General features: G+C 42.1%; 1 protein-coding gene across 1 annotated transcript; it reads right to left on the bottom strand.

The window, feature by feature from the left end:
• Window positions 1–5,487: 5,487 nt before the first annotated feature.
• akap11 (A kinase (PRKA) anchor protein 11) lies at window positions 5,488–24,913 on the bottom strand. Its single transcript, XM_063213065.1, has 12 exons — window positions 24,830–24,913; window positions 21,023–21,114; window positions 19,108–19,221; window positions 18,720–18,770; window positions 18,171–18,302; window positions 17,734–17,989; window positions 13,194–17,151; window positions 12,550–12,705; window positions 10,887–10,970; window positions 9,729–9,775; window positions 8,920–9,095; window positions 5,488–7,330 (listed from the first exon to the last, which is right to left on the bottom strand). Exons 2-12 carry the CDS (start codon window positions 21,083–21,085, stop codon window positions 7,163–7,165), a joined length of 5,205 nt encoding a protein of 1,734 aa, XP_063069135.1. The 5' UTR covers window positions 21,086–21,114; window positions 24,830–24,913; the 3' UTR covers window positions 5,488–7,162.
• Window positions 24,914–25,236: the final 323 nt, after the last annotated feature.

Below are 25,236 nucleotides of genomic sequence, written 5' to 3'. Positions count from 1 at the left end.
ATATAGTTAATGTGTGCTGGCAGAGTTTGTACTGCTATGAACCCGATACTTTAAACACACATGCAAGAAAAAAAACTACAATAAAATAATCTAAACTTGAAGAGCATCATGTAAGATGCAGTCAACAGATACTGTACACTCACTGTGCATGGCAAAGTACTGGTAATTGGTTATTGGAGACTCCTTATGTACTAAAAAGTGTTCACTAACACATTAAGCCAGATATGTTGTGCAATTTAGAGTAGAGTAGAGTAGAGTGACTTTAGTAATCCCCAGGGGGAAATTCAGGTATCCAGTAGCTTACATAAATACACAAATAAACAAATTTACTTAGAACAAAAGTTAGATATTGCGGAGAAAAGGGAGATATCCTCCGCGCTCCTGTACTTCACAATCTGGTGCGTCACGGGAAAGGACTGGTAATTGCAGGCAAGGAAGAGAGTCACCGGAGCATCTTCAGATGTGGAAAAATTACTGTTTTATTGGGCAAGCGCCAAGACATCATGTCTTCTTCAGAGTCAATAGTTCAAAAGTTGACTCTGAAGAAGACATGACGCCTTGGCACTTGCCCAATAAAACAGTAATTTTTCCACATCTGAAGATGCTCCGGTGACTCTCTTCCTTGCCAAAATGTAGATATTGTATGCCACTTTACATATTGACTTGCCGGCGCCTCATTCCCCTTGAAAACCCCATTCAACAAATCACAAATGGGAGGTTTAGATAGAACATGAGCTGAAGCTGTGTCCTGTGAAAACATGAAGTATGAAATTCAGTATGTAATCAGTAGTCATCACCAGGGCTGAAGTGGGACAAAAAATCAGGCCAGGTATTTTCAGCCAAGACCGGTCCGCCAGGCACTGAGAGAGACAATGAAGCCTGTGACAACATTTTTAGTCATCTACTGTATTACGAGCAATTTTGACCACAATAGCCAAAATTAATATTTACATCTGACTCAAAGAGGCCTGCTGTAGTGTCATGAGGACGACCACTACATTGAGGGGAGGACCAGGCCAAAATGATCAAATGCCCTGTATGCCTTGTGGCCGGCCGATCCAGCCATGGCCATCAAAGATACCAACAGGCAAATAACTGACAAAGTAAGAAGTAAACAATCAAGGCATCTATTGCTTACATTTCGATAAAATATATTACACTGTCTTGTTGACACTGAGGCATCCTACAATGGTTTCTATGTGCACTCTTCAGAGAGTGGGGCTAGAGTGAGAAACCACACATTGAATGAATGAGTCTCACAATGCCGCTTTTTGTTCTTGCAAAAATAGTTGCACATGCCCTCCCTGGTATACAGTACGTAGTTAAATCAGCTCATTTCCGAAGAAGGAAGTACTGGTGATCCCACACGAAGAATGATGCAAGGTGAATGAACATCAGTCTTTCCTTTCCTTTCTCCTCATGTGAAGTGAAGTCCTCTTTCATGATAAACACCTCATGTTTTGAAGTGCGTGAGTCAGCAGCACCGTCCCCACCCCACCCCAGACTGCCAGGGGTCCCCACAGCAGATCTTTACTACAGACTGGGACTGTAATGTAATGCTTGGAGCCTTTCCATGACAAATGAAAGCCTTGTCAGGACCAGCCAGGGTGATCTGACTGTGGGAGAGCCGCTCGGAGCCGCCCACACCACATAACATTTCTGTTCGTTTCCACACTAGCCAGGGCCGGCCCAAGGCATAAGCAAATTAAGCGATGGCTTAGGGCCCCAACATCACCAGCCCCCCCCCACCCCCACGTGAGCAGCAGAGTTCCAGGAAGAAACAAACTCTCCACCATTTTCCCTGGTCATATATTTATTTCTACAAATGTCCTTAGTTCCTAACCCTGACTCGAGCAAGTAAATGAAGCTTATGAAGCATCTGATGCATGGGGGGAGGGGGGGGGGGGGCGGATGAAATTTTGCTTAGGGCCCCATAAAGGCTTGGGCTGGCACTGGCACTAGTGCTCAGCTCAGCTCAGTGAGTGCGAGTGCAGCCCAGCCCAGAAACACAACACAAACTTCTGCCATGAGTGTCGTCATGTTGTCTGAGACATCCTGGATACCGACACTTGATACTGGGTCGTGAGGTAAAACAATGCCTCATGTGGTCGCATGGAAACCAGTGTTGAACTGCAGAAAGGTGGGTGGTGGTGGCGGTCACTGCTGGACTGGTCCATCTGGCATAGCGGGCATTTCCCGGTGGGCCCCACACCCTTGTGGGCCCCCATTTTGAGAAATGCAAAAAATGAAATGAAAAATGTCTTCAACATTTCTGAAAATAGGGGCCCACAAGGCTGCGGGGCCCACCGGTGAGTCAGTTCTGCGCCCCTAATTATGAGGGGGGCCCCTTTAAGCCAAAAGTGCCTGGGCCCTTTTTCTCCCCCAGTCCAGCCCTAGTGGTGGTGGTGCTGCAGTCAGTGACATGAATGCAATATAGTGTGTCTTCTACAGTACTCTGAGACAGCTGTTTGACGTAATACAAAACTACTGTGATTTGAAGTTACTGTATGTCGAATGAACTGCTACATTGTCTGCCATGTGTAAGCGTACAATCTGAATTGCCTTTTGAGGATGTCTGTGGTTTTACCATACTCACTGCATATATGAAAAAAAGTAATAGAAAAATAAAGTGTACGGTTACACTTTATTTTTCCACTACTTTAATTTATATATATATATATATATTAGGCTACAATAGTTAGACAAAGTGAAACAACACAGTGTAACAAACTATGTAACATGTAACAGTATGTACTTGCTGTAGGCTACTTTAGGGCTAGGATTAGAGTTTAGGGTGCTGTACGTACAGTACAGTGCAAGGAGGACATGATTTTACATGTTGAAATATGCAAAGAATACACGGTGAAAATAAATGAAGTGTTACCAGCCTAGCCTCACTAGCATTACTAATGGCATCTGGAGATGAGGAGTGGAGATCCCCTTATTACACCCTGCAGACCAGACCACACGCTGTAGCCTACAGTACGTCACAGATGACAACACGGAGACTTCGCTGGGATCAGTCAGCAACACAGGCATTTTTTTCCCTCCCTGCTGTAGGAAGTGAGGTCATGTAGACAGACCGATTCATTCAGACCAAACCCATGGGAATAGGGGATTCCACGGCCATGCAAAACAATAACAGTGGGTTATTAGATCAAGGTGATTGGCCGATTGCCTCATTGCAAATTGCTTTTAGGGGGATTACCATTACACGTGTGATGTCATCATAACGAGCAGTTTCGCGCTCTGTAGTTGTGAATGGAGAAGTGTTGCCTATGATGACAAACAAGTGAAGTCAGACACTCAGTTATTAATGTCTTATAGTCTATGTTGCTACGTGGAAAAACAACTATGACTCTTCATCGCAAAGATATCAAAACAAAATGTGAATAATCCCTCCGGAATGTGTGTGTGTGTGTGTGTGTGAGAGAGAGAGTATGTGTGTGGGTTTGTGTGTTTCTGTGTGTGCGTGTGTGGGGTGGATTTTTAGGCAGTTACTTGGTGAATCCATTTCATGTGATCCTGTTGGCCTTGATAATTCTGTGATCATCATGTGTCTAATATCTTGGGAATTTCAAGACATCCCTGTCCCTCTGAGAAACTTTGAAAATGTTAAGATCTCTTTAGTGGCCCATTTGCAGAGAATGACAAAGTTGAAAGTTGAACTAGTCTGTTGGCAGACATTTGGTCTCCTTAGATCAGGGGTGGGGAACCTTTTTCATTCAAGGGGCCACTTCAAATTCCTAAAGGGCTGTAAAAGTCCTCCGAGGGCCGTACTATGAACACAAACCAGGATTTCCCCCTGCAATTTCGGCTTGAAATTTGAAGGTAGCGTTAAAAAAGACCCCACCTTCTCTAGGTCCCTTGAATATATTGCATTTGCTAATCCTTCATCGACTCTCTCTCTCTCCCCACTCATTTCCTGTCCCTCTGTCACTGTCCTATCTGAATAGAGGCTAAAATGCCCAAAAATACTTTACAAAAAAAAAACATTGGCGATAAATTCAACTTTATTCCACTTAGGTGTAACAATGGCAAATGTAGTGCATTGACCAAACACATTTGTTGGCCATGGAGAATAACAATCATGGAAAAAATGAATAGTAACTACAAACAGGTAGCACTTCACGATTTAGATTGACTTTGTCAAAATTGTACAAATACACAAGGAAAACAGAAGTCAGCAATTTAAGTATTCGTCTTAGCTTATTAGGATACAATTACACCACAAAAAAAACACTTAGTATAACATAATGCTGAATGTCATAGATACTATATATGAATTTCACTGAATGAGTTAAGGTATGGAGGATGCACAAAACAAATAAATCAATCAAATACACGTTTTGCTAAACACCAAGATCTGTTTGCATGTACATCACAATGGAGTGATGGCAGTTTTTTTCTTTTAAAGCGCGTCTGTAGTTGGCATTTTATATTCATCTTTCATCTGTGGTGCTATACATAAACTTCAAAAATACTTAAGTTCAGGCCCCTTTACAGCTGTTGTCAGTAGGGCTTTTGTTGTCATATATACTTTCTGGATTTGGAAGTTGTACTTGAAATTTCAAAATAGCTAAAAGCTGAAAACAGCTAAATCAGTAGTCTGCAAGTGTACAAACTGTGATGTCTTTTTCCCATGTAAAATTTAAAACGATTTCCCTCCCTCAACACTACATCTTCCATGCCTCTGTCGACAAAGTAGTGCAAATTAGCTCAACTTTAATATTTATACTACCATCTATCTTAACTCTTCCCTGAAATCAAGACAGAGATTCATGAAACAAGCTGAGATATAGTTATCCTTTGGGATAAAATAACAGGCAACTATGCTCTGATTGGTTAACGTGTAGAGACGGCTGCCATTTTGTAAACTTGACAATTGGCTTTGGAAAGAGCTAAAGCAATCAGGGTTTTTATTTTCTTTCCTAATAGACTATTTCATGTACTACTTTCAGAATTCCATGACAGTTCAAAGAAATATGACTAAAAAGAATGTGCCAACTGTAGCTTTCAACAACAAAAAAAGGCTCATTTACAGCTTACTATTATATGAAAATAATGACCTTTACATGCGTTTCATTTTGTAAGGCTCACAAATTTAGCATCATACAACTCAAAAAGCAACATACCTATGAACCAAGCTCTCTGAAAGCAGCAGAGACTAACACAGAGTCATTGTCAGGGCCCCTGTGTGCACAGCCACTAATGAAGACAACGCACAAAAGAAAGCCATGCAAGTCAAGATGAAACCAAGTTGAAGATACTTCACAGAAACATTCCACTACTAAGGGCACAAAGCAAAGCAGCATCTCTTAAAAGCAACAACTGTAATACCTGGCCAAAAACACAACCTTCATATCAGGGATGCAAATCATCGATTAATTCATTAATCGTTAGTTGATTGGCTTATCGATCGACTTACGATTAATTGATAAGCTGCGTTTTCCCCCTGAAATCTCAATGTTTCTTGAAAAAAATAGGGGTATAGTTTGTACATTTAATCCATGTACATTTGCAGAGATCAAATATGGCACGAAATGTTAGTTGCTGTAACTGCGACAGCATATATGGAAGGCTAGATCAGCCTATTCTGAGGGCGTGTATGCTCCCTTTGAGGCTGGACCATCAATACAGAATTTGAACCCATTAGGAATACTTGAAACTGATGCCGTTTGTAATCTAAAAAAGAAAATGGACGAGTTTTTGGACACCTACTGTGTGTACATGTGTTGCTTTCATTGAAGGAAGGCAACAGAGTGCCTTGGTTAACATGAAGTGTAAGACAGTGACATATTTAGATGTCTGTGGTAATGTTAAGCTTTAAATATCACATCTTTACACTGTAAGTACACTCACTGTACAGTTGAGGTGACAAAGTAACTATGCATGGCAAAACACATGTTGAGATTTGAGAGGGTTCATTGCAGGGATACGCTCAAGTGCCATTGAGGATCTGGTGGCAAACGTCCTAAGCAGCACTGCAACAACACAACACGCAAAATACATTTTCATCGATAGCCAAGTGAAGATTGCATATTCACTACAATAATTAAAATGCCATTGTAACATAGACTCTGCTTTGCCAAACAGCGCCTTTCAGACATTTCAACTTCAAGCTAGTATTCTGGGGAAAAAAAAGAAAACTGAGAGTAATTTGCTTGGATAATCCCTTAGTGAATGGAAACATCAAAACAAAGGAAAGGTATTGGTGTGACTTCATCTCGCTTCGGGCTGTGAGGTTTCCTTGACAAAAACCACAACAGTGCACAACAGCACAGTGTTCAGAGGCGGTGGATTGGTACACGACAGAAAGGTATGCTAACATTACATCGAATGATTTAAAACAAAACAAAACAAACAAAACTTCTGCGAAAATACTCTCCATGGTGAAAATCATACTACTGTATTTACAAGCTGTGCAGTCATGTCAGCAGCTCCTATGGCGCACCCTGGTGGCACTATGTTGTAATGTTGAACACACGCACACCATAGGGTGCATCCCAATATGTGTCCTTGCCTCCTCCACTTGTGCTTGTCTCCTCGTCCCGCCTCCTGGCCCCTCCTCCGTGGAGAAAACGATAAAGTTTCCCAGCTGTCAGCCTCGCCACAACAACTTTTGAGGGACTGTTTTTCATTCACCATCCCAATTGCAAATGAGAAAAAGACTTTACAATTGAGCTTTTGCAAGATATTGAAATATAATGCTGTTGTCAGTGATGTCATCATGACGAGAAGCAAGTGGAGGAGGCAAGTGGAGGAGGCAAGGTCACATATTGGGATGCACCCATAGTGTGCCTACAAAACACCTGCAGTTACCACCAAGCTGCCCATCACAGCAGAGTACTGGGATGTAGCAACACTGACCAATCTCAGCAGCCTTTTAAAGCCATCAGACAGCAATGAATGAAGGAAGCGAAGGACAGCACTCTTCAGATTTTTTTCTTCGTTTATTCGCCCACGGGCGAAAGAGTAGTGCTATCCTTCGCTTCCTTCATTCATTCATTGAGGATTTATGTGGGATTCAGCACCCAGTTAAGAACTGTTGAGAACCATGAGGCGATTATAGTGTGAGCGAGTCTCCTCCACTTGTAAAGCGTACAGCACTACGCATGCTGAGCAAAACAAAACATGACAACGTTTAAGAAAGTGAAAGCTACTAGGCACGTTCAATAAGCCACTGAAACAGAGACATGGATCCGGGCGGCGTACTGTGGCTGGCTGCCGGGTGCTTGGCGTGGAGCTCCTCGTAGTATTTCAGGAGGGCCTGCAGCAGCTCTCCTATGCGCCACTGCCGCTCCTGAACCTTCTGCATGACCTCTGGAAGCTGAAGAACAGAAATGGAAAACACACCATGGAAATGAGATGCTTTGCATTTATAAACTTTCAGTCACCAGTCAGTACTGACTATTTTATTTCTCTCTCTCTCTCTCCAGTATATATACTGTATACACACACACACACACACACACACACACACACACACACACACACACACACACACACACACACACACACACACACACTCACTCTCTCTCTCTCTCACACTCACTCTCTCTCTCTCTCTCTCTCACGCTAAATGCACATATTGATTACATTACTTGCATTATGAACCTGATTCTTGCACACCCTAACCCGGGTTTAATTACAGGGTAAGGTGATATTTGCTTGATGCTTTCTTTTCCTTTGACGCTTTGGAAAAACTGAAAGAACTGGAAAAAGAAAACTTTTTTTCCCTGTCCCATGTTCTGTTCTCTCCAAACGGATGTGAGGAGATCAGATGAACATATAGTCAATTTGACCTCAAGTGGGCCGGACCAGTAATATAATTGCAAAATATCACATATTCCTGCTCCATAACAGAATCATGTTGCTAGTCAATCATTGCTAGTCAAGTAAGCCTGTAGGCTATATCAGCAACCGACTTTAAATGTCGAGCAAAAAAGGCAGATTCTTTCTCAAGTACTGAAAGCATGAAATCTCAGGCACATGCAGCATCTTTGTAATGGGCTAGAGATTTTCCTATTTGGGCACTCTTTAGCTTTTTTCCCTCCACAAGTTTGGGGCCGGATGGAACCCTCTGGCGGGTGGCATCTGGCCCCCGGGCCTTATGTTGGACACCCCTGATGTTCAACATGTGATATAAAACATGTCATTGGAAAAACGACAAGTGACCTGCTGCTAGGGCTGTGCAATATATCACATTTATATCATGATATCAATATTGCTGTCAAACAATATTAAATTTCATAATATCGATTTGAAACAATATTTTTCATATTTGCCTATATTGCCAAACGGCTTAGGTTACGCCAAGCACAATACATTCCCCTCCACTTGAGCCATTGCGAGCACAGAGCAGACTTGCTACCCAACACTCGTGCAGAACACCACTGTGTGTGTCTCTATGGCCTTCCATTCAGGAAGGGAAGGTTGTGAATTGCTCAGCACAATTTTATTCATTTAAAGGACACTGTGTGACATTTTTAGTTGTTTATTTCTAGAATTCATGCTGCCCATTCGCTAATGTTACCTTTTTCATGAATACTTACCACCAGCATCAAATTCTAAGTTTTCATTATGACTTGAAAAATTGCACTTTTCATACATGAAAAGAGGGATCTTCTCCATGGTCCGCCATTTTGGATTTCCAAAAATAGCCATTTTTAGCTGCAAAAATGACTGTACTTGGACCATACTAGAAAATGTTTGTTTAATACTTGGTAAACTTTCATGTAAAGATCAAATTTGGCAATAGGCAGCCCAATTTCAATAAGCAGCATAGTTGCAGTACCTTTTTTGACCTTTTCCTGCACAGTGTCACTTTAAAAGAAATATTGTGATAAAAACTGTGATATCAATATTGACTGAAATAATCGTGATATTGATTTTTTTCTCATCATCGAGCCGCCCTACCTGCTGCAGCTCTTTGCTATGGGGCTGGCTGAGCTGTAGGACGGGCAGCTCTGCGATGGAAGCGGCCACCCACTGCAGCAGGCTCCTCAGCTGGGGGTCCAGGCCCGGCTCACGCAGCTCCGTGTTGATCACCAGCAGAGCCCTCTCCCCTCCTGCTGCTACGCACGACACGCCTCCTGCAACACATCAGGGAGCATTAGTGGGAAGGGGTAGAGACAGAAGTAGAGGACCAAGCATGGGGAAATTGTAAAAAGTTGTGAATGAAATGTCTAAATCTACTGAGTGTCTGAGTTAGAGATTGCAGGGGTATGAGAAAGAAATATCTGAATCTACTGGTATGTGCGTTGAGAGTACTGTGTGTGGATATAGGTATCTAGCTTGTACCCTGTGAGGGGGTACCATCCATAATAATTGTGAATGTTAGATCTTGATTGTAAGTTACTTTGGTAAGAAAAGAGCGGCCTGTGGTGGATGTGTTAGGGGTCAGTCTATGTTTCAAGAAGGAGGCCGCACCTTGCATAGTAGTGTTTTTTTATTGCACAGACGCGTTTCGGCGTGTGCCTTCTTCAAGAAAAAAACACTACTATGCAAGGTGCGGCCTCCTTCTTGAAACATTGAATTTGAAATTTGGGCCAGCACCCTCAGAGACTTAAATAATTAAGAGTGACGCCTGCTCCAAGAAGAAAATTGACAAGGGGTCAGTCAATGCCAAAAAGGCCTGGGCCATTTTTCCGTCCCAGAGCAGCCATGCGAGGGAGGGGAGGGGGTAGTGCAGATGCAGCAGCTTTCTCAGTCAGAGCTTTCCTTACCACTTAATTCTTCCTTGTTCTCCAATTCCTTATCTTCTGTGCCGTCACTGCATTGAATACAAAAACAAAACAAGCAAAGATCAGAATGTATAGAAATGTAAATGTGAACAACAAACACAAATGTAGTAAAACAAAACAGTTGAGAAATAGAGCCAAAACAGTAAGGGATGCGGCTATTGGCTATTGGTCGCTACATGGCTATTGCCACAACAAAGCTTACAGTCCACAAAGTGGGGGTAAATCTAATATAGGAGTAAGAGAGAATTGACTGTTTGCATGGAATCTACAGTATATGCTTTCATTTGATAGAGTATAACCATTCCATATACTGGTTAGTAACAGTATTCACTTATATGGTTAGTAAAAAAAAATAGTTTTCCAGTAAATCTTAAATGAAAAAGTGGTGATACTGCACAACATGCTTGGTGTTTAAGAATATGGGGGAAGAAATATTTTAGATTTCGGTTACCCCTGCACACTGGCGCAGAGGTGCTATGGCAATGAATGGTCGATTTGATTTGATTTCAGCAGAGCATGGATAAACAACGGGTGGCTTCGACAAAATGGAGCACTCCCATGATCGGCAGCCGATATCCTGGGACATCGGCGCTGGTGAGCGGCGGTGCACCAACAGTGTGCCAGACAGTGTTGCCAGATTGGGCAGTTTAAGTGAAAAAGAAGTCCGCGACACTGCTTGTCTTACTGTGTATTTAATAGAGCAACGTTTCGACCTTCAGGTCTTCATCAGGCAAAAAGGAAAAAGGCATTTTGCCTGATGAAGACCTGAAGGTCGAAACGTTGCTCTATTAAATACACAGTAAGACAAGCAGTGTCGCGGACTTCTTTTTCACTTGGATTTACTCTCATTGTCCTGCACCTGGCCCATCGGGTGGGATGTGCACACATCTACTCCTCTGAATCAGATTGGACAGTTTCCCGTCCAATTGGGCTGCTTAGGATAGCCGTCGGTGGGTAAGAAAAGCTCTTGGGCGGGTTTTTTAGCCAATTTATGGCCATAGAAATCAATAGAAATTAGTTCAAATTGGGCAGGATTTAGGGCATTTTTGGGGGGCTGGAAATCATCCGTCTCATCTGGCAACCCTGGGTGCAGTGCGGAGGCCCTTAAGTCTGACCACTAGGTGTTGTGCAGATGCCAACCTGTCTGAAGGGGAGAAGGAAAGATGCTCTTCATACACCTCGCCCTCCAGCCCCAGGCTACTCCAGCTGCTGCTGTTCCCATTGCTGCTTAGGGGAGGGGCAGGAGGGAGAGAGAACAAATCACACATGTGATCAGTGCTGTCTGTTATATGTTTCAAATAAATAAACATGCTTACAATATGTCTTCCATTCTGTTGAATGAATAGAAGATTTTTTACTTTTAATTGTGTGTTGACAAATACAAAGTGACAGCCTATTTTATGAAAAAAGGAAAATATCGGGAGGTTGATCCAAAAGATTGCTGCACAACCAAGACCTTTGTCTGTTATTATGTACTTCTATATTTTGGATTTTAACTTTTCTTTTCTTTCAAAATTAAAGCCTGTTTAAGCGACATTCTCCCGTGTCTGGTGGTATAGGATTTCTTGAACTATGATATGATGCTGAGGATTTGGATAGGACATCCAAATGAGAGAGAGAGAGAGAGAGAGAGAGAGAGAGAGAGAGAGAGAGAGAGAGAGAGAGAGAGAGAGAGAGCGAGAGAGAGAGAGAGAGAGAGAGAGAAAGAGAGAGAGAGAGAGAGAGAGAGACTAGAGCAGTGATTTGCATGGGTACATGTACCACTAGGGGTACTTGAGCACACCTCGGGGGGTACGTGTAAAAACATAATAATCACAAATGTACGGAACAGAACAGAGGAAGAGATAAAGAGCTTGAATGTCGGGGGTACTTGCAGTATCACAAAAAGGCTTAGGGGGTACACAAGGCAAAAAAGGTTGGGAAACACTGCACTTCACCATCCCCCATAACGTATACTTTAAAGACGGCCAATGACGGCACTAACTGTGGATTTCTGTCATTAATTTCTTCCTGCCAATGATGACAACGACAAATAGAATGTAGGGAAAGGAAGGAGAGACCGGAGCGTCCTCAGATGGAACTTTACTTGTTTTATTGGACAAGTGCCAAGGCTAATGGTTCAACGTTCTCACGTCTTCTTCAAAGTCAATATGGCAAATATTGCAATATTTTCTTCTTTATTTTTGTGCACAGACACGTTTCGGCGTGTGCCTTCCTCAGTGTGCAACGTCTGTGCACAAAAATAAAGAAGAAAAAATTGATGCAAGGTGCGCCCCCCTTTTCTTTGATTTTAAGTATTCATTTGGGACAGCACCCTTAAAAGTTATCAAGAAACCTGAGTGAAGCCTGCTACCTACTCGATTTAAATATTGCAATATTGCCATATTGACTTTGAAGAAGACGTGAGAACGTTGAAACGTTAGCCTTGGCACTTGCCCAATAAAACAAGTAAAGTTCCATCTGAGGACGCTTCGGTGACTCCTTTCTTTCCCTACAATTACTAGTCCTTTCCGGTGACGCACCAGACTGTGTTAGCGCAGGAATGCGGAGGATATCTCTCTTTTCTACGGCAAATAGAATGTGTTATTGCACTTATACATGACTCAGGACTATTACTCCTTACTCACTACACATTTGCACGTCATTTGAAACAAATGTTAATTCTTTCTGTCAGTGATGACAACGGCAAATAGGATTTGATATTGCACAAATACATGGAACAGAACTATTACTTATTACTCACGAGACATTTGCACGTCATTTGAAGCAAATGTTGCAAAAGTGTGTACTTTGTGGTTTTTACCTGTCACTCAGATGAAAGAAGCTGCTGCTCTCGTCCGCTTGCTCATCCTCGAAACTCAAGTTGGACCAGCTGCCAAGGCTGTCATCTCCAACGCTCAAACTCAGCTGCTGACTCAACGTCGATTCCGTTTCATTGACCCCTTCCTTTCCCGATATGCTATGAAACAAACAAGTTACATATTTATTTATTCATCCACCTTACTTTTATCTTTTTAAAAATCTTTTATGTGCTTCTTGTGTTTTTATGTGTGAAGTGTAAATGTGTGTGCGAGAGGTGTACTACTACTGCACAATAATTGCCCATACTGGGACAAATAAAAGCTACTGAACAGTACTGAACTGAACTAAAAATAATAATAATGAATATATTCATTGTATGTGAAAATGTCTTTGGGACTGTAAAAAATGTACTTCACAACATAGACTGAACCTGAACTGAACTGAACTAAACTAAAAAAAAGAAGAATATTTTATGTTGTATTTGTATGTTGTATATTGTATGAATATTGTACGTATTGTATGTGAAAATGTCTTTGGGACTGTATAAAAATGTACTACTTCACAACATAGTCTTGCTGGATGCCAATAATAAATCAGCGTGCCCCACTGAACACATTTACAGTGCGAGTCATTCAGTGGGCTTACCTCAAATTGATGGTTTGGCTGACATTAGACAGCGCTGACGTCATGATCTCAGTGGTGAGGCTCTCCGCGAAACTTGCTCCGTCATGACCGATTCCACTGTCTGCATTCAGACTGGTGCTGCTCAGTTCTTTCGAGGCCTTCACCATGGCCGTTGATACCATGTCTTCTGCAAACACTGCTCTCCTATCCAAATGAATATGGATCTTGGGAATTTCAAGTCCAATGAATGTATCGGGGCACGGCACATGTCTGCTCTGCACACGGTGGCAGTGGCATTCGGCAGTCTTTGCATCATAACACAAGCAGTCACTATCCTTGCCAACGTAACATGATCTCGAGGTGGCCTTGTCCTCGGCATCCATCAGTGTTTCTGCACTACACACAATATGTTCAACAGTTCTTTGCTTTCCAGACTGCTGGGCAACCGTCCCTAAAGTGACTTCCAATGTGTCGTTCACAATTCTTTTGGCATAATGATCAATGACTTGCAATATGTCATTGTTGTAGCAACCTTCATTCAAGCTGCCAGTGCTGTGATACTGTCGGAGTCTTTCGGTGTCGGGCAACACAGCACACGAAAAAGCCGTTTTTGTGAATTGATCTGCCATGTTCTCAAGCTTAGTCTTTTGGTACAGGCAGGAGTCAGTCAGTGATTTTGGCAAGCACACAGAGGACACTCGGAGCTTTCTTGTAACATCACACGTAATACTGCATGCCAACGATTCTGCCAAGTTGACAAGATCCATATACTCTTCACCATCGTTTTGCCCATTATGAATAGATTGTGATGATGTACTACTGACTGAGCACACTTTACTAACAGGAACTTTACTCGGAGATACTTGAGATGATGGCAGTCTGCACAAAGTAGATTGTCTGTTGCCACTACTGCAGTGTGGGTGTCTTAAGGGATAAAGCCTCAGGGGAGAGTTCTGCTTTAATTTGTGGGCTGCATGAGTGAGTCCAGCCTTTATCGATCTGTTAGCCAGCTGACTGGCATACTGATCCAAGATGAGCTCTCTACTGCCGCCGCGTCTCTTCAAAACTTTAATGAGGTGCCCCGCATACTCATCCGACACACTCTCACTGCTAGGCGACGTCTCACTGGAGCAGCTGCTATGAGCGCTGACACTTGATGGAAGGCAATCTCTTGCCCACTGACCACAAATACTACTCAACCTTCCAGTGTTGCAATCGTGAGTCGTTGGTAAACTTAGTCTGCTTTTTTGGTCATCTTTGTGGGGCGAATGACTTGACATCAATTTCTTTGCGTCGTTTACGACTTCTCCTGCAATCTCCCCAGCATACGTCCATAAAACGTTTAACGTCGGCTCTGAAAAGTTTGCACTGTGCGAAACATCTTTCGTTTCACAGTGCCAGTTCCTCAAGGCATCCTTCGAACCCATGGAATCCATTTCAGTTGCTAGAGAAACAATATGGCATGCTAACCGCCCAGCATAGTGGAGAGCTCCATTATCTATCAAATTGTCCTCAGGGGTGTTACCATGTTCTGATTCGTCAACATCTACTGCATTTGAAGGACGCCCTTGTGGGACATCTTCCATCACCTCATTCTCAGAAGCCTCATCAGACAAAGATCTAGCACGTGTTAGGCCTGTTTTTTGACAATCTGAATTAACTTCACTTAAAGGAAGGCGACTTGCAGTTGACGGAGGCGCTAAAGGGGAAATCCTATCAGTGAACTTGCCGTTGAATTTTTTGGAACATTTTGGCCGTATATTTCTTTCTTTATAGACTTCTGGAGGTTCTTGCGACTTGTGACTTGATGCATTTGGACCAGCTGTCTTTTTATCGGGATCATGAAGCATTTCCTCCACCATTACTTTGCCATCTCCAGCAGACGTGGCATGTCTTTGTATAGTATCCATGGTCATAACAGGATCAGTGTCTGAGATCACAAAATGAATTGGCACCTGATGTTGGGCAGTGCGATTGCAGGTTTCTTTCCCCACAGTATTTGCGACTGGCTGTGTAAAGATGTTATTCTCAGAACTCTGACAACCCACAGATTTATTCAGGAAGGACGCACAGTTTCTCACTTTACTGTTTACATTAGGGGTTGCTTCCCTTGCCATTTTGCCTACCACTGTTTCGGTTGTAGCCGAGCTATTGGTGCCTGTTGTTCTTGTAGTCACAGTGTTATCTGGTGGTAGTCCTGCCAAAGAAACTGACTCTCCCTCAACGCTAGTGCTAGTGCTATCTGACTCCGTATCCGGCAAATTAGAGATGACTTTTCCAGCCACAGGCACTGAGAGACAACTAGCCATTCCAGACACGCATAACAAGGCTTTCTGGATGGTGCAGTCATCCTGCTCTGGATCACATGGCTGCTGAAGGCCTTGAAATTCAGGATAATTGTCGGTTGTAGAAAATATTGTTTGGGATTGCTTGTTCTCAGAAGCAACATGGCACGCAGAGACACTAATGGCTGCTTGGGTTGCAAATGCTATGTCAGCTTGTGACAGTTCTATAAATGCCTCCTGCAGGACAGATTCTGAGAGGTCTGTGGCATACGAGGAGAAAACCTCCTCCTCTTGTTCAAAGGAATACATTTTTGAAGTAAGCGGCGTAGAGGGATGCGAAAACTGACAGACTTCCATCATGCCCTCAAATACTAATTCTTCGGCTAAGTCGGTGGCAAACTTTTTTACAGTGTTGTTAAAAACTTGACTTTTCAAACATAAGAATTCTTTAAGTGCCCCCGACACGGCTTCTCCCACGAGAAAGCCCGCCAGTCCGTTTACGGCACGCTGTTTTAACACGTAGGCGTGACGCATGCCTATCTCATGAAAGGCCATCTGGAACACTGACGAAGTTAGCCTTGCCGCTAATCGGCAAAGAGTCGTCGTACAGGAGGACACCCCTTTCTGGATATCTCTGAAGGCACTGCCGACGCTCATCTCTACCAGATCTGAGGCGAATTTCTGAATTCCGTCTTTGAGCGACTGATATTTCGGTCTTGACTTGTTGGCAACTGTTAGCGTGTCTTGTATGTCAGACAACTTCATCAAATGTCCAGAGGTGCTCGTAAATTCTTTATGACAAACGCAGCTCAAATTGTTGTTGACGTTCAAATCGATGACAGATGATGAACTGCCGTACACAGATCCGAGAATTTCCTTTGACAGGTTGCTTGCAAAATCCGAATAAGTCTTATACAACGAACACAGATCATGTGGTTTACACAGTTCTGGAATGTCTCCATCTGATTTCCAGAAATACTCTTGCGTAACTACTTCACCCAGAGGCATAAATGCAGATGAGCAGACGGGACTAAACAGTGCTCCATTCTCAACATGGGATCGCCTGACTGGCTGCGGGGAGTCAGGGGCATCCGAGTGGAAGCCTGGCTTCAGGGGGGTTGGCTTCCTAATGTTGTCTGGCAGAACAGGATGGTAAAATTTGTGAGGGTTCATAGCTGAGTGAGACTTCATCTGCGGTTGACCAGGAATGTGTTGAGCGTTTGACACCTTGACGATGGGTTGAAGTAATAGGTCCAAGTCTTCAAACTGATCAAAACTGTCAAAAAATTCACTGACCTCAGAGTCAGAGTCCTCCACACCATCCTTGAGGACAGGAACCTTGGGAATCTGAAGCTTCGCCTTCATACTCTTTTGATAATCCACTTCATCTAAGAAAATGATGGGGCTGGGACTGGAGCAGTCTGAGTCATCTGACTCAGTCATGGAGTGCAAGGTGTTTTGGTCTTGGAGGGGGGGGATGTCAGGCATACACAAGCTAGTCCTATGTCCTGAAATGGTTGCTGTGGCACCCGACTGTTCCGGAATGGATGTCTCAAGGGAATGCTTCTGTGTCCTTGTGCTGTTCTTCATAAAAGCGTCGACCTTCGCATGAGGACGTGAGGCATCTTTGCAATTCCTTGAAACTCTCTCGGAAGCATACATTCGCTGGGTTTGCAGACCATAGGAGGGAGAACCTGAGAGTGTGAGAAAAGAAAACAGAATTGAAAAACAAACTAATTGTGAGGTTAAAATGTGAAGAGCTAATCACTGATTCTTGACAGTTTGGCATAAAATGCCCCACTCATGAAAGTGCTTATTTTGTTGAAAATCAATTACATTTTCATTAACAAATGATCAACAGGTTTTGTTACACATATTTGTTTTAAAGGTTTAATTGTAATTTTATTATATTTCATTACTGTACTCTTTCCCACCCCCTATAAAACCAGACATGTATAAGGTTATCCACATAACTGGGGGAAAACAGTACTTTTACATTTAGATGTCTGATGGTGTTGACTGAAACAAAGTAGGAGCCAATTTTATGAACAATTCAAATATGGGGAGTATGTTTTGAAACATTGTTGCACAGCCAAGACCTTCGTCTGTGATAACATACTATCACATATTTTGGATTTCAACGATTTTTTTTCTTTCAAAATTAAAACCTGTTTAAGCCACATTCCCAAGAATCAGTGTATACATTATTATTAGTAATAATACTAATACTAATTAATATTAACACGATTATCTCCAAACACAGCTACATCACCCACGTGGACTGTCTGCATTCTCCTCCTCTTCTAGGTGCTCAAACGCAGTCACAAAGTCCTCTTCAATGGACGAAACCGAATGGTTAGTGTCGTCATCCTCTGCTTGACCTGATGGTGCCGTCCCTCTCTTCAGGGACTGGAGCTCCAAGGCATACTTGATGCCTGCAGTGTACCTGCTGAGCAGTCCCAGGAGCGTGGGCACGTTGATCTGGGCAGCAGGACTGTGCCTGAATATACACACCGCTTTGATCGAGCTCGTCTGTAAGAGATGAGGTAACATGAAGAAAACATAAACACACTTTGACCATTAAGTGCTTGAATCCAGAGCGTCATTTTGGCCCAGTTTTGTATTACAGGAAACACAGCATTGTTTTAAGAAAAAAAGCTGAAAACATCACACTTTTCTTTTAAGACTGATCATGATAGTTGACATGTTTCACCTGTGAAAGACCTTCCTTCTGTTCCAGGAGCTTCTTGGACTCTTTAAGAAGCAAGACCTCTTCATTTTTTAGGCTATGCACATGCAGGGACCTCAGCAAGTCTGCAACATCAGTGGGGCTACATGGCAGAATCTGAGTCAAAAAGAGAAGAAGAATAGACATGTAAAGATATATATATTAAGTATGAAGACAACTCTGTTTCGCAGTGAGCTTGGGGTACAGTGCAAGATGTTTGTATTAGGGGGAAAACATTCCAGGAAAAACTCTCACAACTCTACGAGACAAAACAGGATGGTGTGAAATTATGACATATCCGGTTGCAATGTCTGTAAATTGGGTAAATCACAGACATTTTCTAATCCCGTCTGAAATAACTCAGAGGTGCGGAAGGTAATTGTGAATTACCAGTGGTCCAACGGTAATATTTATCCTGTTCGAATCGAGCTGTAATTTTACTTGCCCACAAACTTTGCAAAAAAATAGCAATGTCCTAAAATTTTGGTTAATAATTTCATGTTGTGTAATAAATGATATATGCTTGTGGCTTACCCTTGTAATATCCTCCTCTTCGTTGTGACTTGGTAAACATACAAAGTGGACCTGGAGAATCATTGAAGAATATTTAGAGTAAAAATGCCTTTTGAATAGATCGTTTCAATACAGTACCACCATGCTCAAACAATATTGGATTATTCCACATTAATTTACGTAAATCAGTCCTGTAATTCAACAACTATAAAATGCTGAAAGTTTTAAAATGTTGAACAATGTTGGGGTGCATTTCTCGAAGGCATAGTTGTTAGCAGTTAGCAACTTGGGTAGTTGCCAATGGGAAATTGCATTGCAATCAACAAAGTAGCTACCGTAGTTAGCAACTACGCTTTGGAGAAATGCTCCCCTGATCACTATGCTATTGCATTATAATGTAGGTACAGACCTCTGCCAAGGGCTGTGTGCTTCTGGTATGCTGAAACTCCAGAAGTACACTGCAAAGCTCCTTCTTGTTCTTCAGAAGCTTTTTAACACACACTGCTGCACTTTCACGGACAGTCTGATAAATAAATACATAAAAACACAAGATTAGAGTCTCAGTTATCTAGAAAGGCTAAAATATATTTTTCTAACACTCTGAAATTAAATCAGATTAAACTTTTCCTGTTTAGGTGATGTAGGATTACCTTTTCCCCAACATAAAATAAAAATATTTATAAATCACAGAATAATGCCAGGAAGATTGACAATGTAAAAATGTACATGAAGTGACTAGAAAAAGTAAGTGAAACCTTTGGACTTCTGTATGAACTAAAGGCTCTTTTCCACTTTGTAGAGCTATAGGCCTACCAGAACACCGGCAGTGGAAGAGAGCCTTAAATGCCTTGATGTCAATGTGTCTCTCTTAATAGTCAGACAGAGTGCCTACAAATGAAAAAAGTTCAGCCATGTTGCTACTCTCGCTTAACCTGACTCTCGCGCAGCTGTGCGAGCTCACGAAGTGTAACGAAGATGCACAAAGCACTAGGGGTCTCGCGAGAGCCAGGCTAACTCTCCCTAGGTGTGGTCATCCTTTAAAGATGACCACAAAAACACATCACAGAATGTCCAAATAGCTGAAAAGAACACTGGAGTGTCAGCTTAATACTTACAATAGTCTCTGACAACTGCAAAGATTGTTATTGACAGATCTACAATAAGTAAAACATGAAACAACTACTTTCTAAGAAAAGTATTACTTCACATGTGAGCACATGCTAAACACAAAAATATAAATTCAGCAGCTGTCCAACAGCAGTGTCGGCTGTCTATCCACCTGATGTCAACACGGCACAACTGATGGTCCCACACCTTTCAACAAGCTTATTTTTCCATTTTCAAGTAGAAACACCCAATCAGTCAGGTGCATCTTAATGGGTGTATACACCCTTTACTTACAGGTCAACAATTATTCAATGATCATGTCATTGGCCCACAAAGGACACCTCCCACACACTAATTAAGCCTGTAGTGCAGAACCTCTGTTATAACCTTATTTTTCACCAATATGGTAATGACCAAGTTACTTTGTTTACTTAAGACTCTCTGCATTGTCATAGCAGCGTTGTTATGATGTAGTTGAGTGTTTTCAGGGAAGAGGGAACAGGTTCATCGACGGGCCCAGTTGCAGTAAGAGGCTACCATAATATCCACCAGTGTTAATTTTGTCAGCTTTTTTTTATTTAGTCGTAGTCTTAGTCACAATGACGAAAACCAATTTTAGTCTTAGTCATATTTTAGTCATTGCCTTCCCAATTTAGTCTTAGTCTTAGTCTAAATGACGAAAATCAATTTTAGTCTTAGTCGATTTTTAGTCATTTTAGTCATTTTAGTCAACACTGTACATAATAGAACTTCTCGACACACTGATTCTCTTTTTTAACATATACCATTGACTGTAGAGAATAAACCTTCTCCGCACACTACTTCTCTTTTTCACATATATCACACTGTGCAGAATAAACCTTCTTCACACACTGGTGCTCTTTTTCTCTATTTTATTTAACACCAGTGTTAATTTCGTCAGCTTTTTAAAATTTAGTCTTAGTCTTAGTCACAATGACGAAAATCAATTTTAGTCTTAGTCATATTTTAGTCATTGCCTACCCAATTTAGTCTTAGTCTTAGTCTAAATGACGAAAATCAAAAAAGGGTATTGACGAAATATTTTAGTCATAGTCATGGTTGACGAAATTAACACTGATATCCACAAAATACAATGGCCCTATGCGTGCATCCCACAACCAAGTACTGTACAATACAAAGTTATTACATAAAAACATTTTTTTCAAATAGAACTTGATGAATAAAAAACAACATACCTCTTTTCTGAAAGTGGCGCGACTTTTTAAAGGTATCCCTTTGATTCTAGCACAGGCATCCATGATGAATCAAGGACTCTGGTGCCAGAAACCTATTCAGACAAAATCATAAAAGCCACAAAAAAACTGTGTATTATTTTCATGAAATATCTCAGAAAAGGTTGTGATTGCTCTCTGATTGTTCTTTCTAAAACCTATGCTGTTATTTCACCATAAAACACAATCACAGGAAAGTTCACAGTCCGAAGACAAGGGGTGCATCAAGCTTATCTCTCCATTGTTTCTTTTTTCTTTTGCCTACCGGTATATAATTGGATAGGGCAGTATGCAGTGGCGGCTGGTAGTCTGTCAAACAGGGGAGGCTGTTCAATTACAATATGTCCAGAACGCAAAAAAAAAAAAAGGGGGGGGGGGGTCAATTTTGACACACACCTTATATTGGTCCTGTCACATATGGCCTGCCCTCACACACTGAAGGACTCTTGTTGAAACAAATTTGTTAATCATTAATCATTATCCCCCTTGTAGCCTATTCATAGGGAAATGTTTTTATTATTATTATTATTCATTAGGCCTACCTCCGCCACATAATGATGTGATTGAGTTTGCCTTCGTTGTCTTTGTTCATTACTGGGTGCACGGCTTAACAGCACAGTAGGAAAGGACTCGCCACTCACGGGACTTGGCAGTTAACCAGTTGATCAGACACCACGAAAGCTCAAAAGAAAAGTTTGTTCTTCCCTACCTTTTTCACCAAGTCAATATTAGGCAGTGCTCTGCTCTGCTCCTTGACATTCATTTTCTCCTCATAAGGACGACTGGAATTCGCCAGAATTTAATCCACAATGCTTGGCATTTCATTTTGCATAGCTCTCTAGCTTTCTTGCAAGCTAGCAATAACGAAAAGTAGGCAACCTCAACTTTTGAATTGGGAGATTAAAAAGGATAAGGACGTGCCACTATTAAGACTTTATTCGCAACACTAGGTTTACAAGAATATGTACACAAAACTGGAGTACAACGCAATGAATAGCTTCCCCACTGGTTATCACGACGAAACTTCTCAGTCAAATTAATAACATATCCGCATTTCGAAATGAAATCAACTACTGTAGCCTACTGACACGGGGTTCACCCAATCACAAGTCGGAGCTCCAGTCTCCGGTCCCTCCCCCCTCCTCTCTCTTCTCCATTCACTCCCAGTGAGGCTCAGTCTCAAAATTAAAAAAATTTCACGGCAATAGCCAATGACCGTTTAGCATTTTGCCATTGAAAAAGCGCACAATCCCACATGCCATTGAAGTCCATTGAGACTCGACTCGCTTGCGTTGTCATGAGCGGAAAAAAAAAAACTCGTGCGAGCTTCGGGATCTTATTACAGATTGGTTTAATCTCTAAGTTGAGCACATGCATCTATGGAGCTGGGTCTGAAATAGCAATGATATTAAGTCGTGTAAAGCATTAGTTTACATACTATTTCTCCGTGATTTTGGACAGGAGGCGGCGCCTCCCTTGTACTCAAAGAGGAATCGCCTCTGGCAGTATGAGACAGACACAGGAAAGTAGGGGGTTCCATTTGTAAATAGCTGGGACAGTAACGTGAATCCAGTTTTTTGGAGTTCCAATGAATTTTGTTAAGTTTTCTTACATAAAGGCATTAAATACATGAATGGATAAGGGGTAAATAAATACATTGACTCTTTGAAGACCTATACCTTCCATTCTCATTTTAGGTTAAAACAGCAATTTTAAGAACCTTTTTGTCAAAATTTGTCATGGGACTACTCCCAATGAAAAAGGTCTTCAACAGCTTTGCTGAAGCCTGCCTGGCTCTCGACAGACCCTCATGTATTTCCGCTCAACTACATGAGCTCATACAAGGTTCTCAAAGACCGTCGGATTCGCCCTGCTCTCAAACCAGAATGCAGAAGAACCTATCAGGATGGCAGGATTTTCATAGATGTGATGTAGTCAACATTTAAATGTAGTGGAGAAGGGGGAAAATATGTGAAATTCAAGTTGTTTCAGCAACAATGGCCATTCGCACCGACATTGATTCTGAAATGTGTAGGCCACAGTATTTTTGAATCTGTAAGTAGTTGTAGCATTCATTAAAGTAGCATTCAAGTGTTTCTCCAATCACATGGAAGGGTTTTTGATAAAATCACGTCTTCGGAGAACTTCGCCTATGGCACTGCTCCAGGTAGTGAGTTGCGAAGTCATTCTCCAATACAGCCATACAGGACAATCGCTTTTTGTATGCTCGAGTGTGTGTGTGTGCGTGAGTGCGTGCGCGCGTGCGTGCATGCGAGTATGGAGAGGTGGAACAAGGCCACACAGTGCAACTTGTGATCCCCATCTTTTTTTCAATGGATACTTGACCTTGGATTTCTTCTCTGGACGCACAGTGTGGATACTTGACCTTGGATTTCTTCTCTGGACGCACAGTGACTTCTGACACTTCTGGACACTTTTTTTGGACACGTTTTCCACTTCTGAGTTTTTGGCTGCTCTGTGCCACTTAGTTGGCACATGTGATAAAATAAATCACGTGTGTGTGTGTGTGTGTGTGTGTGTGTGTGTGTGTGTGTGTGTGTGTGTGTGTGTGTGTGTGTGTGTGTGTGTGAGTGTGTGTGTGTGTGTCTGTGTCTGTGTCTGTGTTTGTGTGTCAGTCTGTCCCCATTCCCCATTTAACTCAATTGTGAATAATAATTAGGTACAAATTGTCAAGATTTTGACGGATCTGTATTTAGTCCCTAAAACAGCATGATAATCCAGGACATAGAGAACAAAATCGTGAATAACAAAAAGGTTTGCCTTCGTTCCACAAACAATATGAGTTAGGCCTAGGCCTACAGTAAATAACTGCTGTCCGAGAAGGATGCAAACTGATTATTATGACAATGACATATCGTTACAGCAGCTTATTCATTGTCAAACTAAAAAAAATGTGTGGGCATGTGATCGCACAGCTGATCCACCCAAGTTTGACGCAACAGTGCGATAATGATCATATGGTGGACAAACTATGGGTAAGCCTATCGTGGTCAGTCATGTTAAATCCATCACACCCAACAGATGAAGTCGAAAAAATGCAGTTCCAAAGACAATGCGTTGGGTTATACAGTGACCATTCGACTGAGAGAACATTAAATCACATTATTAAATCGCATGCGGCAAGGACAGAAGACGTGCGTAAATTGCCCAATGTTCCGATGGCTTGCTGCATAATTTCAGACACTTCCCAGACTACAATGTCCACCATATTTCACCGATATTGGAGGCCCGATCACCTCACAAATCCAATCACTTTTGAAGCAAGGGTAGTTACAATTTATATGATATGCCCCAAGTAGGCTGCCCTATGCTCCAACAGCTTTTTTGGTCTGCCGCATCTCGACGACTGAATGAGTAATAAACAAAATAGGCGTCTAGTACGACGCGGGCCAACATGCCTGATATCGCCCCACCGATTTTCTGCCAGTGGTTGGTGATGTATACAAACAAAATGCCGCCCTTAGCATGTAGCGACCGGATTTTCCAATAGTTAATCTCTGGACTGGGTGAAGAGAGAGTCGTATCATATCAAGCATCCTGTTAAAATCGCTGGGGCCGTGCTAGATTTTGGTGCACCAGTAGCAGCCTAGTGCTATTCCATGTTGTTACCATTACATTACCAATCAGCAGTGTTATAACCATGTTAGCCAATAGATTCAAAAACGTACCTGGTCTTTGCGTAGACTTCAGTGAAATAAATAAAGATGCATGTCTAAAATCATACTACGAAGCTCAAGATAGCGTCCTTACCTCATCTGACAGATCACTGTAGACGGAGTCTGACCATTTTACCAAAACAACTACAGTCATCGACAGGCAAAACCAATCGAGTTGTCAGATAGTTCATCGAGTAGCCTACAGATTTTAGTCGCGTGGGTTGGCGCTGCGTCATCGCGCACTCTCAGAACAGTTTCAGGGACGTTTCTGCATGTGTAGCAACTAGCTGTATGTCTATGGTTCTGCAGCACATGTTCATAATCAGGATAATGATCTCTCTATTAGCCTACATGATAATTGCATAGTAGAGCCAGAAAAAAATTTGCACACATAAGGATAACACATCCATTTGGGCATCTTGTTTAGTCTATATACGCTACATGTAAAGTTCTAGCTCCCTGAAAAGGGCCTAGCTAAAACCAGATTTCTCCCCCAGGATC

The sequence above is a fragment of the Engraulis encrasicolus genome, chromosome 13 (assembly GCF_034702125.1).
Source record: "Engraulis encrasicolus isolate BLACKSEA-1 chromosome 13, IST_EnEncr_1.0, whole genome shotgun sequence".
Classification (NCBI taxonomy): Eukaryota; Metazoa; Chordata; class Actinopteri; order Clupeiformes; family Engraulidae; genus Engraulis; species Engraulis encrasicolus.
This window is presented reverse-complemented; position numbering and strand designations above follow the sequence as displayed.

Bases quoted from the DNA above. Each gene is read 5' to 3' on its own strand.
- akap11 (XM_063213065.1), bottom strand. From the start codon at position 21,085: ATGGATGCCTGTGCTAGAATCAAAGGGATACCTTTAAAAAGTCGCGCC. The intron at 18,771-19,107 runs GTCTGTACCTAC...ATGATTCTCCAG, and splicing joins GCACACAGCCCTTGGCAGAG to GTCCACTTTGTATGTTTACC. The intron at 10,971-12,549 runs GTAAAAACCACA...TCCCCTAAGCAG, and splicing joins TTCTTTCATCTGAGTGACAG to CAATGGGAACAGCAGCAGCT.